The sequence below is a fragment of the Poecile atricapillus genome, chromosome 2 (assembly GCF_030490865.1).
Source record: "Poecile atricapillus isolate bPoeAtr1 chromosome 2, bPoeAtr1.hap1, whole genome shotgun sequence".
In the NCBI taxonomy this organism is placed as follows: Eukaryota; Metazoa; Chordata; class Aves; order Passeriformes; family Paridae; genus Poecile; species Poecile atricapillus.
The window spans coordinates 28,816,808-28,842,663 of record NC_081250.1 but is presented as its reverse complement, the minus strand read 5'-3'; the positions used below and the strand labels follow the sequence as shown (position 1 = coordinate 28,842,663).

Here is a 25,856-nt window from a genome sequence, read left to right as displayed (position 1 = left end):
AGTTAGTTTCCCGTGAAAGTCCTGTAAACCTAAGTTGTTTGTCACATTCCTTCTAAGAAATGTCTTTTGATGGATGTTTCACATGACCAGTGGGATTGGGAAGGTGGTAATTTAGTTATCCAATCCCTGGTCATTGTTGAGAATCTGTAAATACTGGAGTCAGAGAATAAAGGGATGGGGTTTTGTTCTGACACTGAGAGTGGTTGTGTGAATCGTTTCATGTCCTTTAGCAACAGTATTATACAATTATATTGTATGTTCAATCAGATTCTAGCTCTTCCAACTCATCATAGTTTTTTTCCCTAAGAGAGGAGCTGAACAGCAGAGGAATCTCTTCTGTTACAAATTTTTAAAAGGCAGGACAGCTGATCCTGTACTTAGCCAAACTTGTTCATAGTGTAGTCCATGTATTCAAATCATTTACAAGGAAGGGTCTGAGGGCAATGAAAGCTCTGGGACTAAGGTGTCTTCCTTAGTGTCTGCATGAATTTCTTTGTTCAGTGATGATACTTGTATATGTAAAACAGGAAGGGGGGGAAAGGTGGTGTCTGATTGGGTTAATGTGGGGTTTTTTAATATGCTTCTGTTCCTAGTATTTTTTTAGTTTTTCCTTTCTTTCTCCCCATGACTCCTTTTTCTATTCCTTCATGGTGCCAACATCTATCTCCTTAGCACTCATTCCATTGCTGTGTTAGTCTCTTTTGGTCTGAATATTTTGTTTACCTTTTTGTAAGTTAACCCTTATAAATGATACATTGCTAGATAGGAAGAGATTGCACTTACAGTCTAAAATTAGCTTTCTAGTCTAAACTGGTCTTCTAGGCAACCTCTGTAATCAATAAAAGATAAATACCACAGGAGGCAATTCATCACATTTTAAGCTTATGTTGAAACTGGAAGGATTAATTGCTGCCTAGGCCACCTGTCTCTTTGTGATGATTAAAGGGAGCGCCTGAGATGACAATCTCAAATGAGGAACCTGGCTCTCAGAAGGCTAAAATTAGATGAAAAGTAGCCTACCTGTTGTTCCAGGAGTGGTGTTGGTAATGCATTGCTTTTCTGCAGGACAGAGGGTCTGTCCTAGAGATAGAAACTGCATAAAATTGGAATGAGAAGGCACCCACAGTTTGAATTATTTTTTTGTTTTCCTGAACTGATTTGTGATAGTACCAACAGTTATATTTGATTTTAATTAGTGACCAGCAATGTTACGATGAAATCAAACCCCTACTATTTTGTTATAATAGTTAATAATTGTATAGCTCTTATGTGAACTTCTCAGCAAACTGCGAAGCTTCATTTTTGGCATGGAGAGTTAGAAGCTTCATAGCATTTCTGACAAGGCCATGCAGTGCTGTATAACAGCATAATTGGGTACAAATCCAGTTACAGAAATGAAATTTTAAAATCATAAGGAACTAAATTTACTGATAAGATAGTATCTACTGTTTCAGTGGTTGTTATTAAATTTGGAACATCTCCATAAAGTGTGTCCAGATACATTTGATCATAAACAGTTGATAACTTTGACTGAAAGCTGCATATAAGCATTTAGAATTTTGAAAAAGAAACTTGGAAATACATATAAAACTATTTACAGATGAGTACAGTACGGAAGTATTTTGAGCAAAACTGTATTTGAGAAAATATTTATTAGTTACAAGTATTCCCATAGGAAAACTGGTATATTCTGGTATTTAATATTTTGTATTTTTTTTTGGTATATTGGGTATTTATTCTGGTATTTAAAATTTGTTCTTTTAACAGTGCTGTAACTCACCACTGAACCAACGCATTTGGATCAGTTCAAAGCATCAGAAACTTCATCCACACAGACTGATGCCATCTGGGCACTCTCCAGACACTGTGAACTGAAGTTAAAAATCTTTATGGAGTTCATAACACCTGGGTCAAAAGGAATATTCTTCTGATATACAAAGAGGACCCTTACTGCCAGTATGACGAGCCAGGAGAAGTGGGTTAACCTAAGCCCTGGAGAGTTCTCTCAGCTTCAGAAATATGCAGAATGTAAGTAATTTTTAAAATAATTAATTTTATGGCTAAATAAAAATTGAGAATATTTTGAATGTAGAAGATCATTGTGTTGACACTTTTCATAGTTTAGAAAGAATGCATCCAGGTTTTATATTGATGATTCGTTGCTTTCAGAGACAATTGTGAAGAAAACTCTGTATTTCACATTCTTTGTATGGATAATCTTGTTTGTTTTAAATTACATCACCAAATAAATAGGAAACATAATAGAGCGGTTTAAAAAAAAAAACACTTTTGAAAATATTTACTGCTTCCTGGGAAAATATTTTCCAGTTTTTTCCTTTATTTTTTCAATATCTGAATTTCAGGATTTCTAATAGTTATGTGTTTGTTTTGGTTTTTTTTCCTATGCATTCTTGTAACTTAAGCCTCAGTGCAACGTTTGCCAGAACATTTGCCTTCCTTGTGGGGAAAAAAAGGCATTTAAGATATTTCTTTACTTTTGGCTTCCTTTTGCTCCTCCAGCACTTCTCGCACAATCCATAGTTCAGAGCCATTGTTTTAGTAGAGCTGTTGGTGTCAGGGAAATTGCTTGAATATCTTTGCGTTCAGGTTTGTCTGTGTACGTTAAAGGATATGTTGTTTTTCAAGCTTCCTCTGCTCCTCTGTAATGAAAGGATTTTAGTTTTTTGGAAATGTGAAATATGACACGTTTTTATGTAAATAGTTCCAATTCTGAGACAATTAGAAGAAAATGTTAATTGTATATAATAATTTGCATGTATAATGCCAAGGGAATAAACCCCTGGTATGGACCTTAATTTGAATTTCTGGACTGTCCAATTTAATTTATCTAAATGACTGAATAACAGTGTCTTTGTGTGAGCTAAGACTTTAAAATGCAATTGAAAAAAGAATTGGAACGAATATTTTTGAATTTTATATTTTTTTTAATGCAACATGGCAAGATAAAAAAATTGTGACAACAGATATCTTTACTCATTACTAAATAATAATTAGGTTATATGGAAATCTGTAAAGTATGAATATATAATTGCTTTGCTATTTCATTGTCTTTGTTGAATTTGGAAAGGTAATTAACTGAAAATCACCAAATTTCATGTAGTGACCTTATAGAGTTGATTTACTTAAAAGAATAAAAATTATATTAATAAAAAAACCTTAAACAACAAAAGTCCTCAGTTAAAAAAAAATGCATTGCTCATTTTTCTCCAGCATGGAGCTTGAGGTACCGGTAGTTCTCCTGCAGGATGGAAGGCTGATCCAGGTGTCACAAGGTGATACTCTGGGGAGGTTTGACTTTGTGGCAGGTGTCTGCCAACAAGTGATGATGATGAGCACCCAGCTGTGCCTTGTGCTAAGGAGTGGGTTTCACTGCAGGACTTTGGAATTAGTAGGGAATTCATAGAGCGGCCATTTGTTTTACATTCACCCTCTGATATGCAAGCTTGTCATTTGCTCTGCCTTTCAGTTTGTAGGTACTTCATCTTATCTAAATTGCAGCATTATTTTAACTATGGAAGTTTTTAACTTTCTGGATTTTAAAAAATACCGTATTTATAAATTCTGTTTTAGTTTGAATCAAGCTGTAGTACTAGAGTACTAGAACAAAGACTATAGTCTGCCAGAAACCCATCTGCCTTGGATCATATTCTTAGTGGCTGAGAGTCACTTCTGCCTAATAAGATCACCGGAAATCAATATTACTTTCATACAGCTGTGGTGGGTTGATTGTGACAGGATGCCAGTTGCTCACCAAGCTATTCTATCGCTCCTCACTCTCTTCCCATGTTCTGGGGTGGGGTACCTTCCATGGGAGACAGTCCTCCACAAACTTCTCCAGTGTGGGCCTTTCCCCAGGGTGTTGATAACAGGTACCTTTAGCTGGTGAATGGGAAGAAAGGATGTGCTGAGCTGGCTTGTGCCAGAACCAGCAGGAAGTTCTTAAGTACAGGGCGGCTTAGATTTCAACTTTTCTTTGTAGCTTAAGTAAATTTTGTTAAGAAAGTTTGCTCATCCATTTTAGGCACTTCATGTGTCTATTCATGCAGAAAGTACTTTCTTTAAAATGCATTTTCTGGTGTTTTGCGTATTGACTTTCTGATAGGGAGGAAACTCCTTGCACGGTTCCCTTCTGATGCTGAATCAGTTCTGCTGCATAGCAGGCAGGGCACACTTGGAGGAGTGAGGGATTTGGGATTGAGTCTTTTGAGGGTGAAGCTGAGTCTGAAACCATATCCCTGATCTTTCCCCTATCTGGAAAGCAAGCCTGTCTCATTCACCTCTACCTGTTTTATGAAGAGGACTTGCTGCTAAACTTTACTGAAATCAGTCACACCTGCAAGTGTTACAGTTTCCAAGAAGAACTGAGGAATGGATCCACACAGGTTGTAAGAGACAGATTAATTGCCTCTTCTTATCTTTACACTGAAATAGGACTCAGGTGGCACCTAGATGAGCTGCTTCTTTTGGCATCAATTGATTTCAGTCATGCAAAGAAAATCTCAAGCTATATTTAGATACAGACTGCATAGATAATAAGTACATCCAGAGCTGAGTCATATGTGCATACGTAACTCATACAAGCGTGGACATCATAGATCCAGTTGTCTTGGACTTAGAGCATAAATTCCCTTTTTAGTTACCAAAGTAAGTGTGTGGATCTTTCACTGTATAAATCCCTTTAAACTACTCCTGTGGAATCTAGTGCTCTGAGAAGGAAATGTGCTTTTCACTTTCTGACTGAAAAACACTTTGCTCTAGTTCAGTGTAGTTTTTCTTATTATTAATCTTCTGTAAGCTTGATGTCAGTCTGTCTACTCTGGCAAGTACTGTTAAGAAAGGTCTGCTCCTAGCTCTGTGTGCAGGTACTGTCCTTATTACTTTGAGAAGTTCCTAGCACATCTTTTCTGCCTGTTTTCTTCTTCGTATAGTTGTAGTGCTTTATCCAACTGTACTGTTTGGTGAAGCCAAACCTTGAATGCAAAATTGCTTTCCTGAATATGTAATAGCTTTTCTCAATTTCCATAAATTGAACAGCAAAAGAGAACAAGTTCTCTGCCACTTATTCCTAATCACAAAATATTTCCCTCTAAGCAACACTGAGAACTTCATAGTAAGTGAATATCTTCCTCTAAATTAAACCAAGGAGTATATGTAATCTTTTCTTACAGGATTATTTTTGAGCTCATGTCAAGGCAATTTTATGCTTTCAGTGTAGGACCCTTCTTTGTCTGCATGCCATATCAAATAATTTGGGGCTTCAATGAATTTTTTGGAACAATTTAAATATTACTTAACAAAAAAAGTATTTCTAAAGTCCAGAGAGTATATTACCTAATACTTGGCTCTTTGCAGTTAATATGCATATGTGTGGTTTTGGAAGAATAATTATTTCCAAAGACAGTTAGTTCCTCTATGTCCTTCTTCCCAGTCAAATTAAAAACCTCATCTCTCCTCTTGTTCCGAAGATAGAACAGTAGAACATATTTTGCATTGCATCTTTGCCTTGTTTTAAGTTGCCTCAGAAGAATAAGGTGAAAAGAAAACAAAACTGGGCTAACCAGTGTGGTTATTATATAATAGTGATAATAATGACAACAACAATAATGTAGCCCACACTAAATCCTGAAGATTCTAGGGAAATAAATGCACTTGAGAGAAGAAATATTTTTTTTTCTCCTTTAGATTTCATAATCATTGCTGGCTATGGGAAAGAAAGATTAAAAGATGTAGGGATTTTTCTGAATAAAACTGTCATTGCATAGAGTCGGATACATACAGGACATTTCAGGCAGAAACAGTTGCTTCTAAACTATATAGTACCAGATATGTATTTATTTATAAGTTGTATGAGGAGCGTCTGAGGGAGCTGGGGTTTAGCCCGGAGGAAAGGAGGCCGAGGGGTGACCTTATCACTCTGTTCAGCTTCCTGAAAGGAGATTGTAGTTAGGTAGGTTTTGTCCTTTTCTCCCAGGCAACCAGCAATAGGACAAAAGCTGTCAATTGGCAGGACAAAAGCTTAAAATCTCAAGCTGCATGAGGGTAGATTCAGGTTGGACATCAGATTTTCCTCCTGGGAAGGGTTGTTAAACATTGGAGCAGACTACCCAGGGCAGTAGTGGAATCACCACAGCTGGAAGTGTTCAAGGAAGCATGGCACTTAGTGCCATGGTCTGGTTAACAAGGTGGTGATGAGTCAAAGGTGGGACTTGATGACCTAGGCATCTTTTTCAACCTAAACGATTCTGTGATTCACTGATATGTGCCATTCTGTACTACTCCAAACAGGAGCCTGAATTGTAAGGGCATTAGAAGCAATATAAATAGCTTCATTGTGATTATTATCTGTATGGGAAATTGGATTAGTTTGGACAGGGTTTTTTTTTAATCCTTTTTATTGAATTAATTTTGTATCTCCTTTTTATTAAACAAAGTTTTATGACTGTTGTAGTTAAAATTATATGTTGAAAGGAGCTTAGAGGATCCCGCTCCAAAAGCAAGTGGGGAAATATTGAAGGGGTTTGAAGCAGTTAAGACTATTTAATGAGTCAGCTAAGCATTAAAAAAGAAAAAAAAAAAAAGGAAGCTCTTCCCTCAGTAGGTGGAGAAAAAGACCTCTGAGCTCTGGCAGCATGTGCACTCTGGGGAAATAGCTTGGTTTTGTGTTGTCCTTTTGAGTTTGTCAACAAAACGTGCCCTGAGGAAAAAGCCTGGAAAAAAAAAAAAATTTTGCAAAACTTTTGGCAGTGATTTTTTCCCAGGCTGGCTGAGGAAAACTTGGGCAGACTGTCACAGACTGAAGATAGAAATAGATGTTGGAGTGCTGCTGAAATGACTGTGAGAACAGAAACAGCATCAGCAGCTGCATCATCTTTTGATGTAGCATCAATAGCTACTGCAAGAGCTAGACAGTGAAACAACCTTTTAGGGGAACAGGAAGAAGGAATTTGTGAAAAAGATCACTGAAGAAAAATGGGAAGGTCAGCAAAAGTTTTCGTTCAAAATTAACTTGTGGGATATTCCTGAGTGGGTTTGGCTCTGTGGTCCTCACAAAGGGAAATACTATCTTTTACAATGCATATAAATGATAACCTACAGGGAACTTCATATATGTGGCAGCTGGTCACCAACAGCTATGTGCCATTACACAATCCCTCAGAAGATACCCCAGGCTTCTAGTGCCACATGGAATTGTGCTAACTCTAGTGAGGGAATGAACCTCATCAGATACAGTTTGACAAAAACAGATGTTTTTGACGGTGTAGAAAATGAAAAGAGAATGTCACTGGTGATTACTGAAAATAGTTTTATTTCAAGTATTGGATTTTAGGATTATAGTGCTTCTGCTACTGTTAGTAAAGATGGAGGCGACTAGGTTCTCAAAAAGTTTTGACAGAATCTGTTAGATGGGCTGAGATGTGGAGTCTGCCAGCTCTACCTGTACAATGTCCCATGCACTTGGGAGAACTTCATGGAGAGGAATAATGGGTCTAGTGAAGGATCCAGCCTTTACATGCAAGGCCTGTTTGGGGTAGAGTGGCTAGAAAAAGAGACCAGTTAATAATTTGTAGATTCTTATGTACTTGATGATAATCTGTAGAATCCTTATCCTAAATTGGTGATTGGGAACTAAAAATTTAAGTAGGAGAAAATGGGAGTGCAGGAAGCTACTCAGTGGTTTGGTAGGGCACTTTAGTTCTCCTGAGAGGCGAACTGTGAACTATGCATATTGATATAACACTGTAATTTTTTTCTTCAGGTCTATGAATTTAAATCCTTTGTGCACATTTTTGTATTGCACCAATTTGGAGAAAATAGGTTAGTAATGTTACATATTATTTACTTAGGCTCTAGTCAGATATACCCTTAAAAAGCCCTGGACTCTGTCCAAGGGAAGACAGCCTTCACTAACGAAGACTGAAATCCAGAATAGAAGATACAAAGTTGTGATTTTTTTTTATTTAACCAGTCATAGTTGAGACTTGACCTCTGAAGATCATACCTTAGATAAAGTTGTTGTAGGAGATTGGAAGCTGGGCAACAATATCTTCTTCAGAAATATTGTTGGATTTCTTTCCTTTCTCTAATGAGGGTTTGTTTCTGTGTTAGGTCTTAAAGAGAATGTAAAATAGTAATGAGTTGAGCATTTCTGAAGAAAAAAACTGATAAACATGCCATAATACAATTGATCTGAATCTTTGAGGTGGGCGTTCAAGTGAGATAATGTTACTGCCATGATAAGTGCCTAGTGGTGACTAGAAGTTTTGTTTTTAACCAAACATAAGCTTTTAACCATAAGTTTTTAACCAAACATCAATTCTCCAGTTAGCCTGTCAATGGTAAACAGTATCATATTGACTCTGTCCACAGTTGTGAGTAAGGAGGAGCCTTTTTATCTCTGTCAGGTGGGACACTCGTGTATGCAGACTTTGTTTCCCACTTCCATGCCCATACTAAAGAAGGGCATCCAATTTCTTTCAGGTATATGCTGTTTAGGGAAAGGAAAAAATGTTTAGGGGAAAAAAAAACCTATTTGGGGAAAGGAATGACGTAGAAGAGTTCTGAACTCATTGCTTTAGTTAAAGGGACTATGAAATTATTCAGGAGTTTCCTTATTTTGTGACAAAGGCAGATGCACTTAGAGTCCGTTTTTGTCCCTCTCAGGCTGCTATATATTCTATTTTGAAACATTCTTTCAGGAAATACTGACTTTCATAGAACTTTAAATGGTACATAGTGACAGCACAAAGTAGTCACATTGAGTGACTTGGAGTATCTTATTACAGTATTATGTTCATGTCTTAGCTAATTACAGGGATCCTCTCCTGTCTTTTAACTGCAAGAAACTTCATATGTCATCAGCAGGGAGACATGTTTTAAGAGCAGAAAATAGTGAATTTATAATTGTTACTATCAGCTGATAAAATTAGAACAAATCTCTTGTTTATAAATCCTCCAGAATCATAGGATTGTAAAGGCTGGAAAAGACTCTCTTCCTCTGCAGAACAGAAGATGCTTTTGGACTATCTTATTTGTTCAAGAGTTTCAGCTAAAGGGATTATGGTCAGCAGAATTCAAAATAACTGTCACTTCTGCATGCTGTTGGCTGGAGACTGCTAATGAGAGATCATATATCATAACATGAAGAGACTTAGTTAGTTTAGTAAAAGCAGAGAAGACTGTAGGCTGTTAGAGTAAACCTGTAATTCAAAGTTTTTGAAAATGATGACGAATTGGTCCAAAGTTGGATCAGCTCAATGAGCACCATATGTTTTTAGCATCAGTTTCCTTCCTAAAGAGCCGCCTCTGGCTCCTGAATAATTGATTGGTAGGGTGAAAATTATGATGGCTTCAAAAATTGTAACTTTCTTTTAGGGATAATCAAGGTATTAGGAAGCAAATGGTCTCAGTTGTGCTAGTGCTAACGCACTTGATTTGTCTATTTTAGGAAAGTTAGTGGAAGTGTCAAAGTTGTGTACCTATTTAGGTCTCATAGGGAGAAAATATTAAAGGAATTGAAGAAGGAAAAAAATTGATTCAGGCTGTTCGATAAGTACCAAGTTGCATTGATCCCAGAATCCAGAGAGAAAATACTGTTATAAAAGGCTGTCATTATTACAAACACATCATTTGCTGTGGAGAGGCACTGGAAAGGCTTTCTGTGTGATGAATAGAATACTGTCCCATCATCAAAAGCATTTGGTGGTCTCGCTACAAGATGGTAATTTACCTGTGACCTTCTTTCGCATTGGCTTCATTTGGGAGAGTGGGGAAGAGACAGCAATTGCAACACTTGCAGAAGACTGTAAGGCTTGTTCAGTCTTGCTGAGCAGTGAAACAAAGTAGTCCAATACATACTAGTTCAATACAGATGTTGAATTTGTTGTGCTGAGACTGGACACTGTTAGGCCCTTATTTTAAGGAAAATAATTTTCTAATTATGCTACTAAGTTTCCAGTGTTTCTGCTGAGGGCACAGTGGCTGTTTCAGTACCTGGGGAAGATTAAGTTAGTCAGAATCTAGCACTGCCAGTAGGATCAGGACCTATGTTAACTCTTAGACATACAGATTATTATCTAATGGTTCTTAAATAATATAGTTGTAATAGAAAGGATTTATGAGAAAGTCTTCTGGGTAAAAGTTAATGACTTTGCATTTCCATTTTCAAGGATATTGTTGCAAGAAGCAAGTGTAAAGAGTTCTTGCAAAGTCCAGAACAGAAACACTTGTTAACAGAATCACAGAATGTGTGAATGAGGCTGAACAGGACCAGATCCCTTAGTCTTTTCTAGTAAGAGGTGTTTTCAAGTTTCTGTGGCTGAGGGTTTGGTGATGTGTGGTAGCTAGTAGCTGGCCTTTGAGTTCTGAAAAGCAAATGGTGTCATGTCACCTTGCTCTTTATTTCCTTGGTGAAAAATAATGACATTTTCTAGAATCAAAGCTGCATAGGTGCATGGTGCCAGTCAGTAACACCTGGTGTTGCAGCATGAGCTGTTACTGACCTTGAACATATATTGTGTCTATTACAGATCTGACATCTGGTCATCAAATTACTACATTTACTATGCACTGTAAAATATCTAAGCATTGATTATGCCTTTGTTATATTTCCTGTGTTTCTGTGTGTCTTCCATATTTCTTTCCCTTTATTGTTTGGTTGTTTCTATGGACATTTGCAAGTAAACAGTAAGAAGCTTTTGTTTCTTATGGGTTCATCTGTTCCTGTTGCTTATTCTTATTATAAAGATTTGGGAGATAATTCAATTGGTTGCTGTGGAAATGAGCCTGATGTCACAAACAGAGAGTTACAGTTCACCAAGCCTTTAAGAAACAAAATGAAGGGAGAATGGGCTAATTGGAGAGCCATGTGACTGTAGCAGAATCTCAGCTCTTATTAAAAGCATGTATTTTTAGTCACTGTGTTTCTATAGAAGAGCTGGAAAGTGTAATTCAAATGGTGACAATCGATGACTCATCAGACAAACTGAAAAAAACATAGCTCTGAGAGAAAGGATGGTCCCACTTTGCCTTTATCAGATTCACACTCAATAATCCAGTAGCCCATGGTAGGTCCCTTAAGCCCAAAAAAGCTTCATATGCTTGAAGAGAGAAGGGGAAAGCTGCTTGTCTAATTTATCCACTGAAAAAGTATGTTTTGCTAGTAGCTTTACCACTTACGCTATTCTGCCTCTCCTGGGTTTCTGAAGGAAGGGAGTGCCAAAGCTGCCTGCCTTGCTCCTCTTGAGAACAGAAAATATGTTTGTCTTGACGGCTCAAATTGAGAGTCAGAGGTGTCTGTTTGAAAAAGGGGGGAATTAGGGCTGTCTGATAGTGTCAGGCAGGTTTCCTCCATCTGCCATTAATTGGGGTGAAGAGCCCTGGATTGCCTTCCTCTGCCTTCCTGTTGTTTTCTACCAGTTAAAAGAAGCAAAAATTTAAAATGTGCCCATAATTACATATGTTTTCATTGTGTTTTTAGGCACTAAAAATAAATTGCTTTTTGTGTGTCTCTGGAAGATTTTTAGTGGATGCTGTGCAGTGTCACTGCATAGTTTTGTTGGCTGCACTGCAAAATTGAATGGCTTTTTGAGGACATTACAGATTGCTAAATTTGTCTTTAGAACTGTCCAGATTTTGTGTGGGTCATAATTTTATTAAAACTAGTATAGAATATGGACTAGAAAAGAATTTGTGATTAAGTTCCAATATAATATGCCTTTGTATTAATTCTGAAAATAGAAATCCTTGATTTTATTTTCAACATAAAAATTACAAATAGTTTTTGTTATTGCAGATGACTCTGCCTTGGAACAGAGGTTGTACTTGAGATACTAGGGAGATCCCTTCCAACCCTGACAATTCTGTGATTCCGATATTGAGGCACTCGAATTAATTGTAGCAGTAATAATAGAGATAAAGAGTTTGTTCTGAAGAATGTATTTCCTAGAATTAAGTGGCCTAGTAATAGATGTTTTCATTCATGAAGGCATACTGAAGAGCTTTAAAATGCTTTGTTAACTATTGTTTCTTTGTTGTTGGTTCTGGTTTTGTTTGTTATTTGTGGTTTGCTTTTTTTTTGTTTGTTTTTTTTTTAAGTAGAGTGCCGTTTCTGCTTTTAATATTCTTTATGTTTGAAATTCACTACGGAGATGGGACAAACTCTAATATCCTTACCTGTATCAACATAAACACTTTGGCAATCCTTGTAACTTCTTTGAAAGAAAGCATAGGCTGTATATTGTTTAAGAGCCTAGAGACAGTAGTAGTTGAATGGAAAGAAATAGTGAAAATTTTATAGATGTCTATGAGATGAGGATGGGAAGACAGTTTATGTACTTAAGTATATGCCTGAATTCTTTGTTGAAAAGTGGCACTTCAGTACTGGATAGGCTTTAAGAGTTTAATATATTGCTGAAATTATATTAGAGATGTGAAGAAAATGAGTGAGTGGCAAGAGTTCCTGGGATAAAAATATTAAAGTTGTGAAAGGGAAAAATTATTTTAAAATGTAAAAGAAAGACAAAAACAAAGCAAAACAAATGGCTTCAATAAAGTTGGAGTCTACCAAGTTTTGGTAGGCCAAAATTCATGTATCTGTGCCATTCTTACTACCCATAGGTAGTACTGTTAGTGATGTTAGAAAACAGAGAAGAACAGATATTAGAAATAGCTTATTAGGACAAAATCAAAGTCCGCTTTTAGAGAAATACAACAACAGAGAGAAGCAAAAATAGAACTCAGTGCCTAAAACTGAATGTTTGGAAATTTTGATTTACATTTTCTGTTTATGAAAAATAATAACACTACTTGAAAAAACATAATCATGAAATTGAGAGAAATTACCTGCAGCAGAAGGAAAAGAATTCACATCGAACCTTGGTGGCTAGCCAAAGATTATTTTGTAAAAATGATTTAAATTACTTTATGTTAGCTATTTTGTCTTCTACAGAAGGCCCACTAGAAGTTTTTGAATATAAATTCTTTCTTATTAAAATCTGTGAAGATGTATGCAAGCAGTATTATTTTTGATTTGAAAGCTTGAGTACTTATTTAGCTAATTTGGGTGAGGGTGAATCCAAGCAAGTACTCAAACTGGAATTTGAAAAAAGCCACTTACAGTCCCTTTAGAGGTGCTCTTATTCTGGAATAAATCATAAATCAGAAATGCCTGTTCATTCAGATTTTTTTTTTAGTAGCTAAGATGTTAGTTAATTAGGGACTATCTACTACTTAGAGGAGTAATGACCTGTTTCATTTACTTTTAAGTATAGAACCATATTTTTATATTTAGTTTCAGACACAATGAACATTGTCATATTGCTTGTCAAGTCTAGGCTCACTGTTTTATCTATGGTCTAACATGTGATACCTTCAAAGAAGACCATGCTGTTAAAGATACATGACATTATGATATAAATTTAAATGATCTGTACTTTGAGCTCTGGGAGTTTAAGGGATTCACAGAAAGAATGTCAATTAAGTTGTTGCAAATGGTACAAAAGCACGTTCTGAAGTGTTTCCCAGTGTATGTGCTTAAATCACAGCATGCACTGCAGTTTTTCTGGATTAGTTTCAGGAAGCAAGAATCATAGTAGCTGTTCCTTCTAATAGCAGTCTCGAGGTGTAATGGCTGTGTACAAGGACTACTAAACTGCTCTTCAAACCACTCTTCAAGGCAGACTAAGATAAATTCTTTGTAGCCCTGTGTAGATACTACAGCTTAGTTATTCAGTCGTATATTTTTAAAAATCCGTGGACTAAGTTTGTATTGAATCTCAGAGTTTTCCTACTAGTAACACATTTCAGAAGAACTTGATTTTCTTTTCCACCCCGCCTCCCCCCCCTCCTTTCTTTTTCATCCCTACTTTGTTATCTATCCTTACAGCCCATTTAGCAGGTTTGGCTAGCAACACCTTCTCAACCACCTAAACAAAACAAAGGAAAAATATACAAACAAATCTAGTCATTTTTACAGCTTAGCATCCTGTCCCTGGGAGACATGAATCTCTAAAGTTTTGTAAGTGTTTCAGGCACAAATATGTCAATCTTTATTTAAGGTCTATGTGGACACAAAAAGAAAATCTAAATCTTACATAATTGTGCAGAGTGGGTTATAGTAACATCTCCATTTAGTTATTAAATAAAGATTGAGTTATTAGCCATAAATATGGTCTCGGCACTACAAAAAGCCTTTGGCTTGAAAATGAGTCAGACCTCACTAAGTGTTGTGTTGTATCTAGTGAATAAAAATTGTAAACTGCTCTGAGTGACTCAGGTTAATGAATAAGGAATGTATCATGTCACTGCATTTTTATTGTGTTAAATTTGCCTGTTGTACTTCAGGTTTTATCCTGGAAATTGTTATTTAAGGTAAGAAATGTCATTGTTTTCTTAGATAAGAAATTCCCATCTTGTATGTTCAGCAAGTTGCTCTGTCCCATGCTGTAAGAGTTTGTCATGTCCTGTTTTTCACCCCAGGAGTTACGATACCCAGGCATATGCAAGACCTCTCTTCATATGGGTTTGTTCTTCACTCTGTCGTGGAGAGAAAAGTTGTGCTCTCTTGCTGCTGTCTGCTACACAAACAGTGCCCAAGAGCAGTATGTGTAGTGTTCAGGGGTGGTGGTTGAGGCAGATTGTTAGGGTTTTGTACTGTGATTAATCCTGTATATAGCAGCAGGTGAGTTTTTCTAAGTTCTTCTCTTATTCAGACCACTAATACATAACTATGAACTTGTCTCTGATAGCATTCTAGTATTTTTCTACCAAACCTCTTACAGACGGCATACTTATGCAACTAACTATTTCAAAAACAAAAAAAGGATAATAATAAAAAATCCCCATATACCACAGTTGTCAAATAGGTTTAGTTTTAAAGAATTGATCATCTGCTTTGTTGTAAAGATTGTGAAGCATCTCTAGGGATTTGATTTCTGCATTGTTTTACTAAATGTCTATGTTTAACTGTGCGGTCTTTTCAGAAGCAACGTCTCAATGCCCTTTTTTTGTTTTATGAAGTGGATTGTACCTCATATTTTTTCTCCTTTTGTGGAAGGCGTGAAACTGTTTCCTGTTCCTTCCGTTTCATTTTTTCACAATAATTACTGGTTTATATTGACTAAACAGGTGGAAGAAATAGGAAACAGTTTCATCCCTTTCACAAAAGGAGAATAAAGTCTATTATCATAGCAGATGTTTATTTCCACTGTGGGTTTATTTTTGTAATAATTTCTTAGTATTCATTATTACACGGGATATCAGTCTTGTCCTAATCTTTTGTGAACACCTGACAGGAGAGATTCCCACATTTATTGATAGACTTTCAGTCTAATGTAAATAGTAGTCTTCCATATAATTCAGAAAAAGCTATTTTGCATATATATTGTGGAGCTGTGTTTTGTTTTCTCCCCCCATTTCACATATTTTGTCTTAGATAAAAGTCTAGTAGCTTATGTTGCACAACTTCGGTGACTGATGAGCTTTGTATGAGTTGCCAGAATTTGGCCAGCCTTTGCCAAATGACCATGAGTAGATAGCTTTGGAGCTTGCTATCAGAACTGAGATTTTTCAAAGTGCTTTTTTGGTTGGCATTCAGTTGCATTTTGAAATTTTATGCATTAATGCTGTTGAACTAGTAACTCTAATAGTAATTTCAGGGGAATGTAGAATGTTTTCCTCTTGCAAGTCTGGAAATTCAAATGGTGTCTTAAAACTTGTAAGCAATTTTTAGGAGCCTGCTTTTTGAGTTTTGAAAAAACTGAGAAAATCAATTTTAAATCTTCCTGACCACAAAAATTACATTTTGTTTTAACAATGTCATTTGTGCAGTTTATGCACCACTGTTTTCTAAGAAATTAATCCATTATTAGCATTTTTTATGAAAAGACCTTTTCATTTAATTTCATCAGGCTTTGTCTGTTTTTATCCATAGTGAGAACATAGTAGATTTGAAAAATTACATTAAACCTTTGCCTTAAAAGGTGATGCAGATCAAGTATAAACATGGAGAGAATGAACAGGGAGGTAGATGTTTTCTTTTTTTTAAGTGATTTTGAATAAATAATAAATATTATACATTATTTTTATTGTGAGTACACAGCTGGCAGAAAAATGATAATTAGTTAGGAGGAACTGGTGGAAAATGTGGCAATTAACATCAGAGAAATTTTGGATAAAATCAAATAAAAATAAAAAGGAAAGAAATCTTAATGGTAAGCAAGTTAGTATGCATGAAATAATCAAGGGTTTATATGAGGGTTGAAATAAAGACAGAAGCTACAGAACCAGGAAGAAAGCAAGGTGAGAATAAAGAAGTATGCAGTATTTCTCCGGTGGAAGAATTCCATTGGTTTTTCAGAAAGGTTGGGATGTTAAAATTAAATATAAGTTTTTTTGGTTTTTTTTTTGTTTTGTTTTTCTGTATTCAGTTTATCTGCCGAATTGTATGCAGGCTTTTAAAAAGCTTGAATTCTGGCTGTTCCCTTTAAAATTGGACAGAAGTCAGTTCCTGATCTTTGTAAAGTGCTCAATGCCTTTACAGGACACACAGCAGGCTGAATGAGGAGCCTTCCTTCTGATTTTCCAGCTTTTAAATGGCTACAATTAGCTCCGTATGATACATATTGTTGTCTTAGTGACTGAAATTTTCCAAGGAATGACTTTAATTCTGATAGCAGGAACATGGTGTATTTTCTGAGTGCAGCACAGGCAGCCCCATTGCTTTGCTGAGCTTTTGGGAAGCTCTGGTAGCCTGCAGGCCGTCTTCCTCCTTCCTCAGCCTCTCAGCAGCAGTCAGCAGCTGGCCTCCTGCCCTTTTTGGATGGGTGTCCCCATTCCCACCCCCTTCCCTCACAGGGTTCATGTCCTTCCTTCTGGATCCTCTTGAAGCAGTGTCGTGTCCAGTGCCACACAAGCAGCTCTCAGCTTCTGCTCAATGCCGTCCTTAAAATGCTGTTTGGCAAGGGAATGAATGCTCTTGGGTGGAACTGAGAACCTGTGTAGAACTGGAAGGGGCTCTGTGTGTGTACCTGTGCTGGGGATACTGACTTGGACCATCTGACAAGAGTAAAAGCCTGTTATGTTTGGGAGTTTCCCAGAGAAGCAACATGCTTTGTGTTGTACTTTGCAGTGTAGTGTAAAGATTCCTAAACTAAAAATGAGCAGTAAAGTGGTGCAGCAGCACAGCTGGAGTCTATTTTCAGTTTATTTCAGGAGCTCTAGAATTCCTCCACTGCCTGATTCAAGCTAATCAGAGTCTCTTTATATAATAGTGCCATTTGTAGGCACACAGAACAACACATTTTTTTGAAACACTGCGGTGTTCCTTTTGAATCATTTGGATGCTTACAGAATTGAATATTTCAGTGTTTTATTTGGGAAAAAAAAAAAGAAGGAAAGTTAAATGTAGTTGTCAAAGAATATGTCCTGGGCTGCATCAAAAGCATGACCAGCAGGTCAAGGGAGGTGATTCTGCTCCTCTTGTGGGACCCCATCTGCAGTGCTGCATCCAGCTCTGGGGTCCCCAGCACAGGAAGAATATTGACCTACTGGAAGGAGTCTAAAGGAGGGGCCACCAAGCTGTTTAGAGGGATGCAGCACCTCTACTTTGAGGAAAGGCTGAGGGAATTTGGTTTGTTCCTGGAAAAGGTTTTGGGGTGACCTAATCACAGTGTTCCAGTACCTGAAGGGAACCTACAGAAAGGTGAAGAGAGACTTTTTGCAAGAGTGTGTAGTGTCAGGACAAGGGGGAATGGCATCAAACTGAAAGAGTTTAGAATTAGATATTAGAATGAAATTATTTGTTATGGAGGGGGTGAGGCACTGGAACAAGTTACCTAGAGAAGTTGTGGATGCCCAATCCCAGAAAGTGATCAAGACTATGTTGGATGGAGCTCTGAGCAATCTGATCCACTTAAAGGTTCTCCTTACCCACAGCAGGGGGGTAACTAGAGGATCTTTAAGGTCCCTTCCAAAACAGGCCATTCTTGGTTCTGTGACTGTTAATATCAGGTTTATTGGAATATGTTATTTACTAAAGCATTTCTTATTCTTTTCAACAAAGGAAATTTCAACTAAAAAATTATCATTTTGATGGGAAAAAAGCAGATAGTTTGCACAGCTTTATGTTAAATATAACATTTAATAAATACACAGAGATTTCTGTATTGACTTGGAATTTTGGTTAGGGCAATCAGATTTCTGAAGGCAACCTCAACAATATTTACTCTTTGTCTAAAGTTATTCTTATGATAGCCATTTTATTTGTATTCATGTCTGTGTCTTGGGTATTGGGATTTTTTTTTCAGATTTGGAATTTGTTAAGAGACACAGAAAGGGGAGGATAAATCATAGATTATTTTAGATGACTTCTCTGAGTATAACCTCTTCTTTGCTATTTGTGAGTGACACTAAAATTCTGACAAGGGTCTGGCATGTTTCTTAATGGTGCAGAGGATTGTGTGTCACTACTTTCAGGAGGCTGGGTCTTCATTTCATAACTTATCTTGAAGCCATGATCTCATACATATTGAAACTTAATAAGCCATTTATTTTCTGAGATTTTTTTAGTGCACAGTCTGAGATAAGCTTTATTTCACTGATGGTACACACTGTTTGGAAATCATTAGAACAAAATAATGTCTCTTCACTGTGAGAAACTTGATCATAAATGTAGTGACAGTTTTCTTATATGTCTAGTTACATATCACATCCAAGATTAAAAAATTACCTTGTAAGAAAATTTACTTTGTAAGAGAATGAAGAAAATATGGGGCTGCAGAAGGAGTGGAAGAGGCCAGCTTGGATCATCCATAGACACCAAATAAAAATTACATCTCCTATATTAACTGTTAATTGTGTTTGTTAGGGAAACCTGTTACCTGCTAAAGAGCATTCAGTGAATTCTGGTTTTACAGTTGTTTTGTGTTTGTCTATACAGTGGTATTCAAAACATATAATAAGCTCCAATAAAGTGTGATACCATTGCTTAAGAAAAGCCATACTCCCTATGGACTTTAGAGTTTATCTTTCCTTGGGGTGAAATGTCTTAAAACTTTTCGTAAGTTCTTATCTACTGTTTATTGCATGTGCTGCATGCCTGGCAAGCTCCAGTCTTCCAGTCTTCCAATGTCTTTTTAACAAGAGGAGATTCCTTGGGTTAAAATGTTCTAGAACAGTATTTTTACAACATGGTTTTTCAAATACTTTCCTTTGTTTAATTCTGGAACAGGATATAAAAGAGGAAAGGGGAAGCCTATCTTCAGAAGCAAAGGAAAAATCTAAATCGTTTCCTGTTCCATCCTTTGACAAAGTTCTGAAATCAAGTTTTGTTTTCCTTTGCATTCTCAGAGGTCTTTCACTGTATCAACCAACTTTCCTTTTTCTCATTTTCCTCACCCAAAGTAAGCTATGTCTGTTAAGCCTGATCTCCACAAGCAGGTGAGTCAGAAAGTTCACGGTTTACTGTTCCATTTACCTGAAATGTAACTCTGATGGAATTTGAACGTTTGAAACTCACACCTAGTCTGTTCCCCAGGTTTTCAGGTGTGAATTATTTCACAAACTATTTCATTAATATATTACTGCTTTCAATACTTTCAATTATCAGGCATATGGAACATTCAGAATGCTCAGCTGCTAGTTAATGATGAATACAGAAGTCTGGGAAAAGTTAAGGTCTGTTTGTGGTTGTAATTTCCTATTTCTGAATGTTCTAATATTAACTTTGGTGTTTTAGGGCTTTTCTCCTCATGTAAAGAGTATTGGATGGAATATATTTATTCTGAAATGGAAGTCCTTTTAGATCATGGGAAATTTAAGGTCTCTGGAAACTCAGAAAATTGTGAGATCTTACTTTTAGATTTTTCTGTTTAAGATACATTAGTTACAATTATTTTGAAAAAAGTGTGAAGGAACAGAAGAGAGATGTGAAGTAATGGAAGATCAGAAGATTGAACTTTTCTCCCTTCTTCTCTTTTGTTCTGCTATTTTTGAATGTTTATCTGCCTTTTCCTGTCATCTCCCTATTTTTTATTGTTTTCTCTTGTTCCTTTTATCCTTTTTCATTATTGCCTCCTCATCCTTCTTCTCATATCTTTTCTGCTTACTGTTGCTGTAATCATCTGTATCTTACATGCTCTGGAGAGTATCATTGTTAATCTGCCTAACTGAACTATATAAAATTAAATAAACAAGTATGTCCAGTGTGATCATACTGAGGTAGAACTGGATGGATTAGGAAATAAATTTGAATTCTGGGTCCTGGGAATGTTGATAGCTCATTACTATTATGCTGTCTTTTGTCCATGGCAACATTAAGTTGATGAATACCAGTGTCATGTTACTGGTGTTTTGCTACTAGGTTAGATAATTTAATGTTGTTATAATATCTGTATTTTAGGGCTACACATTCATAAAACATTTAATACATATATGTTAAGGTCATGTTAAGCTTACAATAAATAGACATTTATCTTTTTCTTCTAAATATACATTGAGTTTAGTTTAGCAGCGTGTCTCTGTAGTTTGAAGCATAGGTGACAGAAAAGATACTTTACTGAATTGATTTATCTTATTTCTATTTTTTCCCCCTAAAACGTGGAATAAAATTATGGATTGACAAGGCAGTTGTTATTTGCTGTGAAAGTTACTCATTGTTGTCAGGATTTGTGGCAGGAATGATTTAAGGAAGGACCCACTCAAAGATGGGGAACAGCGCATTTGTTATTTGGAAACAGAGTTCGTTGAGGAAATTTGTTGTAAACTTTCCAGAAATTGCTAAGAGATGTTGTGACTATAATGACAGGTAAATGGCAAAATTACTTTAGAAAATTTCGTGATTTGATCAGTATGGTACTTAAAACAGCTGTCTATAGTGGGTGCTGGCCTCTAAGGAGGCCATGGAATAAATGGAATAAAGTGATACAATCTATGCTCTTTAAAATGTTTCTATATGTATCATGTCATTTTTTAATAGACCTTTCATTGGGTTACAAGTTTCTATAGAGGAGGAGGAGGATACTAAGATGGAAGATACAAGTAAACCTATGTAAAACTAACTCAGGGTATGCTGACATTGCAGTCATATTGTGCATGTGTTTTACACCACTTTAAAAGAACTGGCTTTATTTAGCTGCTTTTTATACCTCAGAAAATATACTTTATTTTTGATACAGGGCCTGGTTCCTCTCCTGTTCGAAACTATTAGTCAAATATCCAAAGAAATCCATAGATCACTACTTGATGGATTTAAAAAACCCCTGTGAGTGTTAGTGTCTTGGAAATACTAGGAATGAACGCCAAGCTAATGCAACTTAATTCTGAAAGATTTGTTGTTGTTTAAACAGTCCTTTATCTTATTTGTCACAGTTCTTGGCATTCTTGTGGCCAAGAAGCACCGTTACCCTGTATGAGTTCAGATTTCATAGAACTCCGTTTTACCCATCTTTCTCTTAAATTATATGCTTTTGTAGTATAAGATGCATTTTTCACAGTTTATTTGATGTAGATTTATTTCATGATGTCATCATGTATATCTGTCATGTACACTTATTGACTAAACTTTTGTAATAAGTAGGAGTTGCTTGGCTTACATCCTTTTCATACAATGCTTTCATAATTACATCTTAGCTCATTGCAACAGTCACAGAATAGTTAAGGTTGGAAGGAACATCTGAAGATTGCCTAGTCCAATCCCCCTGCCAAGGCAGTTACCTACATATTCACACAGGATATTTATCCAACAGTTCATCATTATTGTTTGACGGCAAAAATCATTCTAGATCTGTAGTACTTCTCATTTTTTTCCCTTTCCCTGTCTTCAAATTCCCTATGACTTAGATCTACTGAAAACAATCCATTTTGTATTTCCCTGAAGTCAAGCTAAGTGAATCGTTCAAAGGCCAGGGGATAAGCTATAGAACGGGACATTAGTTTTAAAACATAGAAATCTGTGTATTACTGTATGTGTCACACAAAAACTCTTAATTGGTGTTAGCACACAAAAGAGCAGCCATCTATCCTGGGGAATAAGCTCGGAGAAAAATGAAGTAAGTGTGAGAAAATAAAAATGAAGAGCAGATTGATGGGATAAAACCATAGAAAACAGATTATAGGATAATTTTAGGATTGAAGCTATTTCTGAATACTTGAACAGTGATGGCTGAGAATTTATGTGTTCTTGTTCGCTTGTTTTATTAGGTGAATAGGGAATTGTAGGAAGTGATAAGAGAATAAGAAAGAAAGCTTAAGAGAGCAAATGGGCTTTGGTTTCTAAGCCAAGTACCCAAGTAACCCAAGTGTATTAAACTGCTTAAATTAAATAGTCAAGAAGATATTGTTTAGGATGATTAGCGATCCCTATAAGCTTTCTCATGGGAGCTATTTATCTGAACAATGTTATTACCTTGCCAAGTAAATTTCTATGAAAATGCAGTCTTCCTTAGAGTGTCTCTCCCTGATACTCTGACAGAAAATGTCATTTGATAAAGTCACAGATATTCCTGGTAGTAGGGTTTAATGCTGCCTTTGTCAATGTACTATGTTATAAGGTTTATTCTTGCTTGCCGTCTCCTTAAAATCCTAAAACGACAAAGAATTACCCAGTTCCAGCTTTGATATTAAATTGGAAAGGCAGAAGATGAAATCTCTTTGTACTAAAGCAGATGCAAAATTCAGGTTTAATGTTTTTGTAGAGAAAGGGAAAGGATTTGAGATGCATCAAGCAAGGATCAATAGAAAACAGATCTCCAGGAGTGTGAACTGATTGTAAGGGCTTTCCTTTCCTTGATGTTTTTGCATGATACCTCTCTTCTGTACGCCCTATATCTCAAGTATTATCTGCTATGGTCCATATTATCCATAAACGCACATAATAAATTAGTGAGATAAAGCAGTAATCTCTCTATCTGAAGAACATATTTAATGATGGAAAAAATAAAATTATAGAGCAACACACTAAAAATGCTGTATAACTATACCAAATTTGAAAACAGCTGGTTTAGATGGAGACAGGATTTTTTAAAATTTGAAAGTCCATACATAGAAAATTTATGGAGGTAGTACTTGAAACATTTATTTCTCGGAGCAATGACCATAAAGTAGATTTCCCAGGACAGATTTAAAATTATGATTGTCAAGATAAATGAGCATATATTAGTATTTAATGTATGAAAATATAATATAAATACTGAGTTGCTTTGCTGTAGTAATGAAAATAGAAAAACTCAAAAAACTTCTTAACATACACTTAAGATATAGTTGTAGTCTTTTACCAGTTGTTTATTTCATTAAATTTCAAGTTACAGCAATTAGGAGAACAATATTATCCCAGAAGTTAGGTCTTCAACTGGAAATGACTTTTTTTTTTTTTTAATCATCAGTCTGTAACATATTTTCTTTGACTTTTATATTTTAATTCTATCTATTTAGCAGTAAACTTTTTCAGTAGCCTTATAAGGTAGCTGAATGCGTAAATACCACAGTGGAAACAATCTCTGCATCATACCATGCCTTTGTAATTAAGCAATGGTTGGGAGGCTGTGACTTGTAGGCAGATATCTGCTAGCAGCCCATTCCTGTGGACAACAAAGCTGTTAGTTTTTCAGTGACTAATTTTAAACTTTCTATAATAGTAATGTTTCCACAGGCTCAACACATCTAATATTATAAGTACTCAAAGATTGATTCCAAAATATATATAGCAAGATTACTAGCCAAAATGGTGATAAATGAGAACTGTTGTTGCAGTGTCAACACTTTCAACACACACATAAACATAAAAAATATTCTACAAAGGAAATAGAAATTGGACAAAATTTATATAAGCAATAATGATTTTTTTTTACATATATTTTTGGTCAGGATTATTGAGTCATGAACCTTCAGGCACTTCCTTATTATGTGAACTGGAGCACAATTTAAAAAAATATTAAATACTTGCCTCAGGAGGCTTATGCTATCCAAAGATGTGTGGAATGTAAAGGAGACATGTTCTGTGTCACTTCCCCAGATTATATATGGTCATTTTATGGTAATTTTTTATAGAGGTTTGATAGATTAGATCAGGTAATATCTTGCTGGTTGCAAAAACTCATCTGAATTCACCAAATTGTGCATGGTATATTATGTCTATGTGTTTATTTATATATAAACTAAAATGCAAGGGCTTGGCAACATTGTATGTGTGCATACAGGGTCTATATATCTGGATTATATGAAGTCTCCACACGTAAAAGGCAATAGAGAATTTTGTACATGCCCACATACCAGTGGCAGCACTACGCTGCTTGATAGATTTTCTGATAGCTTTGATTGCCACTAAATGTTGAAAAGCTTTTGATAGCATTGTCAAGGCTTGTTTCGCTGAGTCCTAGGGAGAACAGGCTCTAGTGATCTCTTTTTTAACTGCTCTTCCTCACTGCACCAAGTGTGAGATCACTAAGAACAAAAGCTTAGGAATATTAGGACAAAAAAAATTTAGGACAGAAAAAGGGCAATCTAGTTTATACTGGTATATATTCACAACAAATGCAGGAGCTCTCATCATTTGTAGTACAAGATCCAGGTTCATGTGTACTTGTGTTGCTGATTCTCTCAGTTTTGTGGCCTAGGTATGTAATTGATTTTAAAGGCTTTGCTCCCAAGAGAAACTATAATAGAGCATCATGATTGCAAGAAACACAGATCTTGTGATGTCAAGAATCATCACTGTATAAACATTTAAAATTTTGTAAGAGGAAGTGTAAAATGAACTTGATACTTTGGAAAAAAGAAACATGATAAAGCAAACTGAGGAAAAAAATTGTGCTCAAGAAGAAGAAGAAAATAATTTCAAGAACTGCTGTAATAAAGAATGGAAGAACCAGATGTACCTTTGAAATTTTGTCTTGCAGTATATCCTATTCAATAATTTTTGAAACCATAATTGAAGTTTAGGTTATGACTTCAAAGTATACAAATACAAAAATTCAGAGAATCACAGAATCAATAAGGTTGAAAAAGACCTCCAAGATCATCAAATCCAACCTTTGACTGAAACCATGCCCATTAAAACATGCCATGACAAAACAATGAAGTGACCATGTCACTTTTTTGGACACTTGAAGGGATGGTCACTCCTCCACTTCCCTGAAGAGCCTGTTGCAATGCTTCACCACAGTTTTTCCTTCTAGGAAACTCAACCTCCCCTGGTGCAACTTGAGGCTGTTTCCCCTTGTTCTGTTGCTGGTTGCCTAGGAGAAGATCCCAGCCCTCATCTGGCTACAGCCTCCTTTCAGGGGTTGTTAAAGAGTGGTAAGGTCTCCCCTGAGCCTTCTTTCCTCCAGGCTGAACAACCCTAGTACTCTGAGGTGCTCCTTCAAGGTAGGACTTGTGACAGACCCTTCCCCAGCTCCATTGCCTTTCTCTGGACACACTCTAGCATCTCTATATCCTTGCTCTTGTGAACACAGAATTTGAGGTGTGGCATTTTGGGGAAAACAGAAACAAGTCAAATTTTTGACTTATTTTTTTGACTTATTTTACATATTTTTTAAAATGTATATTTCAAAACCTGTAGAAATGTCCTCAAATTTACAATGGTATTTCCCTGTTCCCACTTAAAATCAGAAATACCTGCTAAGTTTCTAACCAAGCTGATTTGACTCTTCACTACTAGTTAGTGCTTAGATTTAGTGTTTGGAGTGAAATATGTTGTCAACAGCCTTCCTTCCTTAATTTAATAGACAGCTGTTTCATCATCTTTCTAACTAGAAAACTTTTGATCTGGGAGCTTCTATCAGGTGATATGACCATCAAAAAATACAAATGAAATGAGACCAGGGAAATGAGAAAAGGTTTGT

At 36.1% G+C, this 25,856-nt stretch overlaps 1 protein-coding gene across 1 annotated transcript in view; it reads left to right on the top strand.

The window, feature by feature from the left end:
- DGKB (diacylglycerol kinase beta) overlaps positions 1-25,856 on the top strand; it is a 331,799-nt gene that overhangs the window by 29,254 nt on the left and 276,689 nt on the right. The window contains exon 2 of the mRNA XM_058833546.1: positions 1,768-2,028. Within this exon, the coding sequence (XP_058689529.1) occupies positions 1,959-2,028 (70 nt within the window). The 5' untranslated portion in view covers positions 1,768-1,958. The remainder of the gene's footprint in view (positions 1-1,767; positions 2,029-25,856) is intronic.